Raw genomic sequence first — 14,647 nt, 5'->3', positions numbered from 1 at the left:
AAATGCCAACAACTTTGAGTTGAAGCCGGCCTTAATCGACATGGTTCAGCAGAACCAATTCAATGGAACTGCCACAGCTGATCCTCACTTACACTTGCGCACTTTTCTAGAGATTACTGATACTGTTAAAATAAATGGTGTTTCTGAGGATACAATACGCTTACGTTTGTTTCCTTTTTCTCTCAGGGACAAGGCACGGAGTTGGCTGCAGTCATTGCCACTAGGACGCATAACAACTTGGGAGGGCATGGTTGTGAAATTCTTAGAGAAATTCTTTCCACCATCCAAGGCAACCCAGCTGAAGATTGAGATCAGTACCTTTCAACAGCATGATTCAGAACAGCTATACGAGGCATGGGAAAGGTACAAAGATTTGTTAAGGCGTTGTCCTAATCATAATTTTGCAGATTGGGAAGAAATAGAGTTTTTCTACAATGGACTAAATGCGCCTACAAGAATGTTTGTGGACTCTGCTGCTGGAGGTACCATATTTGCCAAGGATCCCATTCAGGCTTATGATATGCTGGAACAGATGACTATCAATAGTTATCAATGGCCATCTGAACGTATGGGAGTCAAGAAAGGAGTGTATAGTGTGGATCCTCTTACATCCATTACTGCACAGTTATCTGCGTTGAGTACACAAGTTTCTTCTCTGAACAAGGTGAATATCGCAGAACCTGCAGGTGTGTCAGTTGCCATAGATGAATCTCATCCACCTGAGGAAGCTCAATATATCAATCCCAGAGGCTATGGAAACTATCGAGGTAACCCTCCACCTAATGCTTATCATCCTGGTTTACGTAACCATGAAAATTTTTCCTATGCCAACAACAAAAATGTGTTGAAACCCCCTCCGGGATTCAATACAAATCAAAGGGAAGGTAAAGCATCGTTGGAGGATGTGGTGTCTACATTTGTTACTGAATCTAACAAGCGGATGTTGAGGTCTGAAACTCGAATGGACAGCATGGAGACACACATGTGTAGTTTGGGAGCTATGATGAAATCCATGGAGACACAGATTGGACAGCTTGCAAATGCTTTGAAGGATCAAAACAAAGGACAGTTTCCCAGCAATACTGAAGTGAATCCAAAAGAGCAGTGCAAAGCAGTTGAGTTGAGAAATGGGAAAAAGTTATAAGAGAAAGAGCAGAGCAAAGCCAAAGAAAGTGAAGAACCAGTGACTGAAGAAATTATGGTTGAAGAGCCCAAGAAGGAAGCTGAATCTAAACCGATGTACAAGCCACAACTTCCTTATCCACAGCGGTTTAAGAAGAAGGCACTTGATGAGCAGTTTTCCAAGTTTCTAGATATCTTCAAGAAGATACACATCAATATTCCATTTGCAGATGCCTTGGAACAAATGCCTAATTATGCAAAATTCATCAAAGATGTAATGTCTAAGAAGAGGAGATTGCAGGACAACGAAGTGGTGAATTTGACAGAAGAATGTAGCGCAATCCTGCACAAAAAGTTGCCACAAAAGCTGAAGGATCCAGGGAGTTTTACTATCCCTTGTTTTATTGGTGGTTCTAAGGTAAATAGAGCTTTATGTGATTTAGGAGCCAGTATAAATATAATGCATTTTTCTGTTTACAGGACTTTGGAGCTTGGAGAAGTCAGGGCGACCACCATCACATTACAGCTGGCTGATCGGAGTATCACATACCCACGGGGTATTGTGGAGGATGTTTTGGTAAAGGCCGATAAGTTAATATTTCCAGCAAATTTCGTGATTTTGGACATGGATGAAGATGAAGAAACTCCCTTGATTTTTGGGAGACCTTTTCTAGCTACTGCATGCGCATTTATCGATGTACACAAGGGAGAACTCACACTTCGAGTTGGTGGTGAAGCGGTGATTTTTAATATTTATCACACCATGAGGGGCCCAAATGAGGTAAGTACATGTAAGAGCATTGAAATTATTGATTCTCATAACTCTTTTTCATGTGCAGGAAGTACGGATCCGCTCGAACGATGTTTGGTGGCGGACGAGGTGGTTGATAAGGAAGAGGATTGGGAGTTACATGAACAAAAAGTATTCCTAGACAGCGCTCCGAAAGAAAAAATGATGAGTTCTAAGGAATCTGAAACTTTGGAAAATAGTGCACCAGAGGTATCCCCTGAAACTCATGATCTGAAAGCATTGCCTGCGCACCTATGTTATGAATTTCTTGGTGAAAATTCTACTTGTCCTGTTATTATATCTGCTCATTTGTCTACTGTAGAAAAAGATAAGTTGTTGAGAGTTCTGAGAAATTTTTAAACCGCTCTAGGATGGTCAATTTTTGACATTAAGGGTATTAGTCCAACAATTTGCATGCATAAAATTTTGATGGAAGAGTCGTATACTCCTTATGTTGATCATCAGAGACGGTTGAATCCCGCCATGAAAGAGGTAGTTAAGAAAGAAGTTCTAAAGCTGTTGAATGCGGGAGTGATTTATGCTATTTCTGACAGTAGTTGGGTATCTCCTGTTCAAGTGGTGCCTAAGAAAGGTGGGATTACTGTGGTTAAAAACGAGAATAATGAGTTAATCTCCACACGTACAGTAACTGGCTGGCGAGTTTGTATATATTATAGGAAGTTGAACAAAGCTACTCGTAAAGATCATTTTTCACTTCCTTTCATTGATCAAATGCTTGATAGACTTGCTGGTTATTGCTATTGCTGTTTCTTAGATGGATATTCAGGTTATAATCAAATTGCCATAGCACCGGAGGATCAGGAAAAGACTACTTTTACGTGTCCCTATGGCACGTTTGCTTTCAGAAGAATGCCGTTTGGACTGTGTAATGCACCTGCAACTTTTCAGCGGTGTATGATGGCAATTTTTGCAGATATGGTGGAGGACGTGATGGAAGTGTTTATGGATGACTTTTCAGTATTTGGTTCCTCTTTTGATCATTGCTTGCATAATCTGTCTCTTGTTTTGCAGAGGTGCCAAGAAAAGAATTTAGTTCTTAACTGGGAAAAATGTCACTTCATGGTTCAAGAGGGCATTGTCCTTGGACATAAAGTGTCATCCAATGGATTAGAGGTGGATCGAGCCAAAGTGGTTGCAATTGAGAAGCTTACACCTCCGAAAAATATCAAGGGCATCAGAAGTTTTTTAGGCCATGCAGGGTTTTATCGGCGTTTCATCAAGGATTTTTCTAAAATCACAAAACCCCTGTGTAATTTACTTGAAAAAGATTCTACATTCATTTTTGATGATGATTGTTTGCAGGCCTTTGAAAAGATCAAGACGGCATTGACCACAGCACCCATCATGATTGTGCCAGATTGGAAGGAGCTCTTTGAGCTTATGTGCGATGCTAGTGACTATGCAGTGGGCGCGGTATTAGGCCAAAGTGAAAGAGTGGGTGCCCGTTGAGCCAACTTGTGGCTAAGGGCTTTGATGACTCTTTGTATAAACAATCTTTTGTTTAATATAATTTACACTTTTATTAATGGCAATGACTTTATCTTTCTTCATATTGTTATATTGTGATATACTATTGTTGTTTTGATAAAGACCTTGAATATACTATAGTGTATGTAAGATGTGGTAGTACATGGAGATGTCTATCATGAAACACATCTTATAGTCACTGTATATTCTAAACGGTTCCTAGTCGATTGAGCCGTCCGTTAATAAGGATAAGGATCGCTCGAGATTGAGACTAGCATTTGCGATGCCGAGTACCACGTTTCATTGGTATGGAACATAGATATGTTCAAAGCATGCAAATGGATATTCATACGATGAATGATCGAACTACCCTATCCGGACTTTCCAAGTGGTTATCACTTATCGAGTGGATAAAGTCCGCGGTTTTGGTTGTACACCATTAGTCCTTACTACTTGAAACATCATTGAGACTCTATATGCTAGTACTGTACTTTGACTCGTTTACCGACTCTATTGGGGTCATCAGGTGTCGGGATTGGGTACAGTTACGACACATATAGGAGTCGATGCTTTGTTGTCAAGGATTCACCACATACTTGCTAGTGTGGATATCCTATGCAATCTGAGGAGATATTAGTGTGACGAATCTCTGGCCAGAGTACATGATGTGTTTTAAGAAATGGTTTCTTAGTAGCACATGCGATGTCACTATTTGATCTTCAAGATGTATTGCATAGTTATCGAATCTCGAACGACTCTCGATTTACCAATGGTTGTTGATTCGATCGGGATATATGGATGAAGGGACCGTACTGTACGCTAACCAAAATCTATTGGTTCTTGCAGGCACTATCAGTGATACCTAGGGAATCATGGGGCGATGTTTCTAGGCGCTCTTACCATGATTCGATGGGCAAGTCGAAAATTGTTGTTTCGAGTCACAAGGAGTTGTGAGCCCACGGCTAGCTGTATCCCTGAACCATTGAGGGTCACACAGAGTAATGGATTTTTAATCTCCGTTGAGATAGTTAAATTTAAAGAGTTAAATTTAATGAACAAAGAAGTGGGACTTCTTATTTAAGAGTAGAGGAGTAAGATTTCCTAAAATGATATAGGGATGGGCATTTTTGGAAATCACTGAATTCGGATTCAGAAAATTTGTCTTGACTTTAAAAGGTGCAGAAATGGTTTCTGTGCACATTGGTAAAATCGGTTTATCAATCTGAGTCACGATGAATTTTATATTAATTTCTGAACATGCGGGCTTTTCTTGTCAGGCTTGAACTTATGACTAATGGGCCCTAAGCTGTTAGCAGCCCACATTATAAATAAGTTATTGCAGTAGAAATTACACAACAGAGGTCACAAAATTTTGAATTTGCAGTCTGGTTTAACGGATCAAATTCGTTAATTCTCTTCGTAGAAACTTCTGATAGATTTTTTAGTGCAATCTATCAGAGGGATTAAATCTCTGTTCGTGGACCTGATTGAAGAACAGTTCGTCCATCAGTTCCTGGGATATACAACAAGAGCAGAGTAATCTGTTGGTGTCCATAATCTCGATTTGAGATTGGAGGTAAAAATTTATAATTGTTATTTAATTTTTACACACACAATTTAATCGTAAAGTTTTGATACCTATTATGGAATCGTTCCATATAAAATTTTTAAACTTCCGCTGCACCGGGTATCAATTCTGATTGATCTGATCACCGTTCTCCTACAGTGGTATCAGAGCCAGGTTGCTCAGATCAAGCGATTAAATTAATCGATTGTACAAAAAAATTTTAAGCCTCGGTTTTTGAAACAAAATAAATTTTTTTTTTAAAAATAAAATTTTTTCGGGCAAAAACACGGGCAGCGATTGGATCGCTGCCCCAAGCAGCGCACGGCGCTGCCCAGGGCGGCGCACGGCGCTGCGCAGGGGAGCGCTGGGCGCTGCGCAGGGCAGCAATCGTCGCTGCCCGGCCCGAGCCCCTTTGGGGCGCGGGCAGCCCGGGAGCGTCCCGGGTGGCCCGCGAAAATTAATTTTTAATTTTAAAATTAAAATTTTAATATGTTAAAATTCTATTTTTGGTCCGATCGAAAATTGTTTTTGATTGGTCCACGAGGCGTCGGATCGAATTGTTCGAGTCTGAAAATTTTAAAATTGATTTTTGGATAAATTTGAATTTTTGGAAAATTTATAGATTTTATCCGTTAAATCAGGTTTTATGAAATTAATTATTTTTGGTACAATTGATGATAAGATATGATCTTATGGAAATATTGAGTAAAATATGATTTTATGTATAAAATTGGATTTTATATGAAAATTATGATTTTATTTGATAAAAAGATAAAATATGATTTTGTATGTAAAATAAGATTTTATATATGGAATATGATTTTATCCTTTTAAATTTAATTGCCATTGCATGTTATCCAATAAATTAATTTTGAATTAAATATTATTGGATAAGGATGATCGATTGTCATGACCAATTTTGTAGGTGTATGTTAGGAATTTACATTTGTTTTTATTGTTGTTGGATTTATTAATGGGCCTGGTTTATGGCCCAATATGAATTGTCATATGTAATAAAAGTGGGCCTGGTTTATGACCCGTTCCCACCCCTTAAAATGTATCCCCTACTTTTCATGGTTATTTATTGTAAATACATTAGACTTAGTGGGAGATGAAGATTTGAATACGGAGGTGGGCCCAGCAGACAATAAAGACTGAAGAAATGTAAATTGGAAGCTCAATGTAATAGGATTGCATTGCATACCTGCATATTACCTAGGATTGGACTAAGACTCGTGATTGGCAACCACGGGTCGATTAGAAATGGAATCGATCATCCTATATAATATATGATATTATCGTTGTATGCATGTTTTAGACAAAATTGTATGAATCCCGCAAGCATACAAATTTTAAAATGATGAGACAAATTTTCAAAATTAAAATCCCTCATTTTAAATATGATTTAAAATTGATATCAAGATAAATAAAGGAAATTTAAATATTGTTTATATGTTCCTACCTTCCATCAACGATCAATGTATGAGATGCTACCCGCGGATACGGTCCGGCTCATATTATTGGGGGGGCCCGTTCGTCGGAAAGCTGTACATTGGATCGACACATTATGTAAGTTGGGTGGAACTCCCATGGGATCGGCTCATATTATTGGGGATCCACATGGCGACCGTCCATCACAACTTAATATTGATGGGTCATCTTGACATGTCACAATAAACGGCGTCATATTATTGGGCCCTTATTGGACATGAGGTAAAAACATGGAGGTTGCTTTGGAAGCAATTGGGCTCTACCTTTTGAAAATTATGGTTGGCTGATATTATTCGGGACCATAGTTTGTCAATTGGACTCCATGTTCCCACTAAGGAAAACAGTTTCCCGTTTTCACTAGAGGGTAGTGAAACCGTTAAAATAGTGGGAGTGAGATTCATAAAATAAATTTCGCCTATTTTATGTCTTAGTAAATTAATTAAACAATCACTGATAATTGTCTGTTTCTTTTCAGTATTTCATAAAGATGAATTCGCGCAATCCACTATTCTCTATCCTCGAACAAAATAAACTGACTGGCGCAAACTATACGTAATGGTTCCGTAAGTTGAAGATTGTCTTGACCTCGGAGAAGATGCTCTACGTGTTAGAAAAATCTCCTCCGAAGGAAGCACCAGCTGACATAAGTCCGGAAGAGTTGGCCAAACTTGATACATGGTGGGACCATGATATCAAGGCCAAATGCTATATGCAAGCCTCGATGTCTGATGAACTCCAGAGGCGATTTGAGGATACCGTGAATGCTGCTGACATTCACGTACAACTCAAGGAACTTTTTGGGGCTCAATCGAGAGCTGAAAGGTTCGCTACTGTAAAAGAGCTAATGACGTGTCGCATGCGTGAAGGGACTTCGGTCCGTGATCATGGGGTACGAGTGATTTGGCTCATACAGAAGTTGGTAACGCTTGATTTGGTGTTGGAGCATGAACTCAACGTGGACTTATTACTTCTCTCTCTTCCTTCTTCGTTTGACGGATTTGTGGTAAATTTCAATATGAACAAGATAGAGGCCTCCCTTGAAGATATGATCAATATGCTTGTGACATATGAAGACACTTTAAAGAAGGATAAACCGGTTCTCTTGGTGGGCTCCTCTTCCTCTGCTAAGAAGGGGCCAAGTACAAAGGGTAAGAAACGTTCTGCCCCACCCGAGAAGAAGAACAAGACAAAGGCTTCAAACATGGAAAAGTCTAAGGATGTTTGCCATTACTACAAGAAACCCGGTCATTGGAAACGTAACTGCAAGGAATATCTAGAGCAGTTGCGAACTGCGAAGGGTATGTTCTATATTGAAATAAATGTTTCACTTAATACTACTTCTTGGGTATTGGATACCGGATGTGGATCTCACATTTGCAATGATTTGCAGGTGATGACAAGAAGTCGCAAGCTTAGAATGGGTGAGACCCAGCTTAGGCTCGGAAATGGTTCTAGAGTTGAAGCCAAAGCTGTGGGAGACATTTATTTAATTTTGCAGAACGATTTTAAGTTACTTTTGAGAGATGTTTTATTTGTTCCAGATTTGATTAAAAACATTATTTCTGTTTCTATGCTTGATAGAGATGGTTATTCTTGCAATTTTGTGAATGGGATTTGCAATATTTACAAGAATGAATGTTTGATTGGAAATGGACAACTTGAAAACGATCTATATAACTTAAAATTAAAAGACGTTCCAATAAATTATGTTGATAAACCGGTAACACTGAACAAAAGGAAAATCGATAGTCAAAACCCGGCAAACCTTTGGCATGCTAGGCTAGGTCATATTTCCTCAAGGAGGATGAACAAGCTAGTGGGAGAGGGCATGTTTGATATGTCTGATATTAACTCTCTATCTACTTGTGAGTCCTGCCTGAAAGGAAAAATGACTAAATCTCCTTTTAAGGGGAAACTTGAGCGTAGTCAAAATCTGTTGGATTTGATCCATACAGATGTTTGTGGTCCATTTAGAATTGGCACTCAATTTGGCCACACCTACTTCATTACCTTTACTAATGATTATTCTAGGTATGGGTATTTATATTTAATGAAATATAAGTCTGAAGCATTTGAAAAGTTCAAAGAATTCAAGGCTGAAGTAGAAAACAAGCTAGGTAAAAGTATTAAAGCACTTCGATCGGATCGAGGTGGAGAATACTTAAGCACCGAGTTTTTGGACTATCTGAAAGAGAATGGGATTCTCTCTCAGTGGACTCCTCCTATGACACCTCAGCTGAATGGTGTATCGGAGCGTTGTAATCGAACTTTGTTGGACATGGTTCGATCCATGATGAGCTTCACTGAGCTTCCACCTTCGTTTTGGGGCTATGCGCTTGAAACGGCGGTATTGTTGTTGAACAACGTCCACACCAAAGCAGTGGACAAAACATCATACGAGTTAAGGAATGGCAAAGCTCCTAAGTATTCGTACTTGAGGATTTGGGGATGTCCTGCTTACGTGAAGCAGACAGTGGGAGATAAGTTGGATAGTCGATCCACCTTATGTTATTTTGTAGGGTATCCGAAGAATTCAATCGGATATTATTTCTATCATCCTGCTGAAACAAAGGTGTTTGTTTCAAGGAATGCCACCTTCTTGGAGAAGGAGTTCTTATTGGATAAGAAAGGCGAGATGATGGAACTCGAAGAAATTCGAGAAGAACCCAAGATACAAAATAATGATCCTACACCTCAGGAACCATTGATGGACACGCCTATACTTAGAAGATCCGAGAGGACTTCTAGACCTCCTATTCGATATGGTCTTCTTCTTGAAGGGGATCAAGATGAACCCGACGTTGGATGTGATCCAAGAAACTTCAAGGAAGCAATTTCTGATGCGGATTCAAATTTATGGCTTGAAGCTATGCAGTCGGAAATAGATTCGATGCATACAAACCAAGTTTGGTCTTTAGTAGATCCTCCCGATGGAATTGTTCCAATAGGGTGTAAATGGATCTACAAGAGAAAGCTTGGGCCTGATGGTAAGGTATTGACCTACAAGGCACGATTGGTGGCGAAAGGTTATACTCAAAGACAAGGAGTTGACTATGATGAAACCTTTTCACCAGTTGCAATGTTCAAGTCCATAAGAATCCTTATTGCCATAGCTGCTTGGTATGACTATGAGATATGGCAAATGGATGTGAAGACTGCATTTCTTAATGGAAACATTAAGGAAGAGATCTATATGACGCAGCCTGAGGGATACACATCCATGGAAAGCGAGCATAAGGTATGCAAGCTTCAGAGATCGATCTATGGTCTCAAACAAGCATCAAGAAGTTGGAACCAGAAATTTGATGAAACAATAAAGGATTTTGGTTTCATCAAGAACCCGGAGGAACCATGCGTGTACAAGAAAGTAGTTAAGGATGATGTGACATTCTTAGTACTTTATGTTGATGACATCCTACTCATTGGGAATGACGCAGGGATGTTGCAGTCAACAAAGATATGGTTATCAGGTAGATTCTCGATGAAGGATTTGGGTGAGGCATCCTATATTCTAGGGATACAGATCTATAGAGATAGATCTAAGAGAATGATAGGACTCACTCAATCAACCTACATCGACACCATATTGAAACGGTTTTCAATGGATGGGTCCAAGAGAGGACGTCTACCCATGTGTCATGGAGTTTCTCTATCCAAGTCTATGTGTCCCAAGACTGATGAAGAGATAGAGAAAATGACACATGTACCATATGCGTCAGCCATAGGTAGTATCATGTATGGGATGATATCTACCAGACCGGATGTAGCATTTGCTCTAAGTGTCACGAGCAGATATCAAGCTAATCCCGGTCAAATGCATTGGAAAGCCGTGAAGGACATTCTTAAGTACTTACGAAGGACTAAGAATATGTTCATGGTATATGGAGGAAGAGAACTAAAATTGGAAGGCTATACCGACTCTAGCTTCCAAAGTGACGTGGATGACTCGAAGTCAACCTCTGGATTTGTGTTCATGCTCAATGGTGGTGCTGTCTCTTGGAAGAGTTCCAAGCAGGACACCACAGCGGATTCCACCACTGAGGCAGAATACATTGCAGCATCAGCTGCTGCTAAAGAGGCCGTTTGGATGAGGAATTTCGTCCAAGAGTTGGGCGTCATTCCTGAAGTTGTTGGTCCAGTCCCGGTGTACTGTGACAACACGGGTGCCGTTGCTCAGGCAAAGGAACCAAGGTCTCATCAAAGATCCAAACACGTACTGAGGAAATACCACATCATCCGGGAGATCGTGGAAAGAGGAGACATCACTGTCGAGAGAGTGGCCTCTACAGACAATATCGCTGATCCACTTACTAAGCCCTTGCCAGGACCATTATTTGACAAACATCGCGAAGCAATGGGTCTACGTAGTATGACTAGTTGGCTTTAGGGCAAGTGGGAGATTGAAAGAGTGGGTGCCCGTTGAGCCAACTTGTGGCTAAGGGCTTTGATGACTCTTTGTATAAACAATCTTTTGTTTAATATAATTTACACTTTTATTAATGGCAATGACTTTCTCTTTCTTCATATTTTTATATTGTGATATACTATTGTTGTTTTGATAAAGACCTTGAATATACTATAGTGTATGTAAGATGTGGTAGTACATGGGGATGTCTATCATGAAACACATCTTATAGTCACTGTATATTCTAAACGGTTCCTAGTCGATTGAGCCGTCCGTTAATAAGGATAAGGATCGCTCGAGATTGAGACTAGCATTTGCGATGCCGAGTACCACGTTTCATTGGTATGGAACATAGATATGTTCAAAGCATGCAAATGGATATTCATACGATGAATGATCGAACTACCCTATCCGGACTTTCCAAGTGGTTATCACTTATCGAGTGGATAAAGTCCGCGGTTTTGGTTGTACACCATTAGTCCTTACTACTTGAAACATCATTGAGACTCTATATGCTAGTACTGTACTTTGACTCGTTTACCGACTCTATTAGGGTCATCAGGTGTCGGGATTGGGTACAGTTATGACACATATAGGAGTCGATGCTTTGTTGTCAAGGATTCACCACATACTTGCTAGTGTGGATATCCTATGCAATCTGAGGAGATATTAGTGTGACGAATCTCTGGCCAGAGTACATGATGTGTTTTAAGAAATGGTTTCTTAGTAGCACATACGATGTCACTATTTGATCTTCAAGATGTATTGCACAGTTATCAAATCTCGAACGACTCTCGATTTACCAATGGTTGTTGATTCGATCGGGATATATGGATGAAGGGACCGTACTGTACGCTAACCAAAATCTATTGGTTCTTGCAGGCACTATCAGTGATACCTAGGAAATCATGGGGTGATGTTGCTAGGCGCTCTTACCATGATTCGATGGGCAAGTCGGAAATTGTTGTTCCGAGTCACAAGGAGTTGTGAGCCCACGGCTAGCTGTATCCCTGAACCATTGAGGGTCACACAGAGTAATGGATTTTTAATCTCCGTTGAGATAGTTAAATTTAAAGAGTTAAATTTAATGAACAAAGAAGTGGGACTTCTTATTTAAGAGTAGAGGAGTAAGATTTCCTAAAATGGCATAGGGATGGGCATTTTTGGAAATCACTGAATTCGGATTCAGAAAATTTGTCTTGACTTTAAAAGGTGCAGAAATGGTTTCTGTGCACATTGGTGAAATCGGTTTATCAATCTGAGTCACAATGAATTTTATATTAATTTCTGAACATGCGGGCTTTGCTTGTCAGGCTTGAACTTATGACTAATGGGCCCTAAGCTGTTAGCAGCCCACATTATAAATAAGTTATTGCAGTACAAAAATTACACAACAGAGTTCACAAAATATTTCGAAAACCCTAGCTGTGTTTTGTAAAGTGGCCGCCCCCCTCCCTCTCTACTCGGGAAAATCCAGCCTGTGAATTTTGAATTTGCAGTCTGGTTTAACGGATCAAATTCGTTAATTCTCTTCGTAGAAACTTCTGATAGATTTTTTAGTGCAATCTATCAGAGGGATTAAATCTCTGTTCGTGGACCTGATTGAAGAACAGTTCGTCCATCAGTTCCTGGGATATACAACAAGAGCAGAGTAATCTGTTGGTGTCCATAATCTCGATTTGAGATTGGAGGTAAAAATTTATAATTGTTATTTAATTTTTACACACACAATTTAATCGTAAAGTTTTGATACCTATTATGGAATCGTTCCATATAAAATTTTTAAACTTCCGCTGCACCGGGTATCAATTCTGATTGATCTGATCACCGTTCTCCTACACAAAGGAGAAATAAGATTTTCAGAGCTATATATTACGCCAGTCGCACCATGGATGCCGCATAGAAAAACTACACTACCACCGAAAAAGAGATGCTTGCAGTAGTTTTTTCTTTTGATAAATTTCGTCCATATTTAATTGGTACTAAAGTAGTTTTTTATACTGACCATGCAGCAATTCGCTACTTGTTTGCCAAAAAGGATGCCAAGCCACGCTTGATAAGGTGGATTCTACTTTTACAAGAGTTTGATTTTGAAATCAAGGAAAAGAAGGGTAGCGAAAATCAAGTTGCTGATCACTTGTCAAGATTGGAGCTAGAAGACGTGAAGGAGGAGGAGAGCATAAAGGAATTGTTTCCGGATGAACAAATCTTTGAGGTAAGTTCCTTTATTCCATGGTTTGCTGATATTGCGAATTTTTTGTCTTGTGGTGCTATGCCTCCAGAGTTGAATAGACATCAAAAGAAGAAGTTTTTCCATGACATTAAGTTCTACTTGTGGGATGATCCCTATGTTTTCAAACGTTGTGCCGATCAAGTGATTCGGAGATGTGTGGCGGGGCAAGAGACAAATGAAATTTTGGAACAATGCCATTCCTCCCCCTATGGAGGACATTTTGGACCCACCCAAACTGCTGCTAAGGTATTACAATCTGGTTTTTATTGGCCTACGTTGTTTAAAGATAGTTATACCTTGGTGAAATCATGTGATAAGTGTCAAAGAACAGGAAATATTTCAAGAAGGCATGAATTACCCCTCACAAATATTTTAGAAGTAGAATTATTTGATGTGTGGGGTATTGATTTTATGGGTACCTTTCCCCCTTCTTTTGGGTACACTTATATTTTATTAGCAGTTGATTACGTTTCGAAATGGGTGGAAGCCATTGCCACCTCGACTAATGATGCTCGTGTTGTAGTTAAATTTTTTCAAAAGAATATCTTCACGCGGTTTGGAACTCCACGAGCAATAATCAGTGATGAAGGTACGCATTTCTGCAATAAGATTTTTAATACCTTGCTCACTAAGTATGGTGTCAGGCATAAGGTGGCGTGTGCATACCATCCTCAAACCAATGGCCAGGCGTAGATCTCTAACCGGGAAATCAAACAAATCTTGGAGAAAATGGTTAAGACAAATCGGAAAGATTGGGAAATCAAGCTAGATGACGCCATTTGGGCCTACCGCACTGCATTCAAAACACCCATTGGGATGTCTCCCTACAGGATGGTTTTTGGTAAGGCATGTCATTTATCGTTGGAATTGGAGCACAAGGCGTTTTGGGCTATCAAGAAGCTAAACATGGATCTCGAAGCATCCGGAGAGTTGCGGAAACTACAGTTGAATGAATTGGATGAATTCCGAAGTTAAGCATATGAGAATGCCAAGATCTACAAAGAGCAAACAAAGAAGTGGCATGATAAAGTCATTGTGCATAGGGAATTCGAAAAGGGTCAGAGAGTTTTGCTATTTAACTCTCGGTTGAAATTATTTCCAGGGAAGTTGAAATCGCGATGGTCATGGCCGTTTCCATAGAGACAGTTTATCCACATGGTGCCATTGAATTGCGGTGTATAGATGGAAGAACTTTCAAGGTTAATGGGCAGAGAGTCAAGCACTACTTTGGCAACGAAGTACTACCCGCATCCAGTGCATTGCTTGATGATCCCAACTAAAGACTGGTGCACGTCGGGCTGATGACTTTAAACCAAGCTCTTTTTGGGAGGCAACCCAATTTTTTTTTAGTTTTTGTCTTTGCTTTCTCGTTTTAATTTTGTTTTTTCGTTTTTACTTTTAATTTTGTTGTTTTGGAAGTAATTTGGTTTTTCTATGATTTTTGCAGGATTTTGGATACCAATCTCGAACCGAAGGGGCGCCCGCTCTATTAATTAGAGCGCCCGCGCCGCTCTAGCATTAAAATGGTGAATTTTTTCGAGCTCAAGGCGC

The 14,647-nt window shown here is 39.7% G+C and overlaps 1 protein-coding gene across 1 annotated transcript; it reads left to right on the top strand.

Annotated features, from left to right (window-relative positions):
• Window positions 1-13,825: 13,825 nt before the first annotated feature.
• Window positions 13,826-14,376, top strand: LOC140879212 (uncharacterized). The gene is made up of 2 exons (XM_073282886.1): window positions 13,826-14,040; window positions 14,199-14,376. The coding sequence occupies exons 1-2, from the start codon at window positions 13,826-13,828 to the stop codon at window positions 14,374-14,376; spliced, it is 393 nt and encodes a 130-aa protein (XP_073138987.1).
• Window positions 14,377-14,647: the final 271 nt, after the last annotated feature.

The sequence above is a fragment of the Henckelia pumila genome, chromosome 2, assembly GCF_033568475.1.
Source record: "Henckelia pumila isolate YLH828 chromosome 2, ASM3356847v2, whole genome shotgun sequence".
Classification (NCBI taxonomy): Eukaryota; Viridiplantae; Streptophyta; class Magnoliopsida; order Lamiales; family Gesneriaceae; genus Henckelia; species Henckelia pumila.
Note: the sequence above shows the minus strand (reverse complement) of the source record. Positions and strands in the feature narration are given on the sequence as shown.

Excerpts from the sequence above, each read along its gene's own strand:
- LOC140879212 (XM_073282886.1), top strand. The coding sequence starts at position 13,826 with ATGGTTAAGACAAATCGGAAAGATTGGGAAATCAAGCTAGATGACGCC. Across the intron at positions 14,041-14,198 it reads GGAGAGTTGCGGAAACTACA|GGAAGTTGAAATCGCGATGG; the intron begins GTTGAATGAATT and ends AATTATTTCCAG.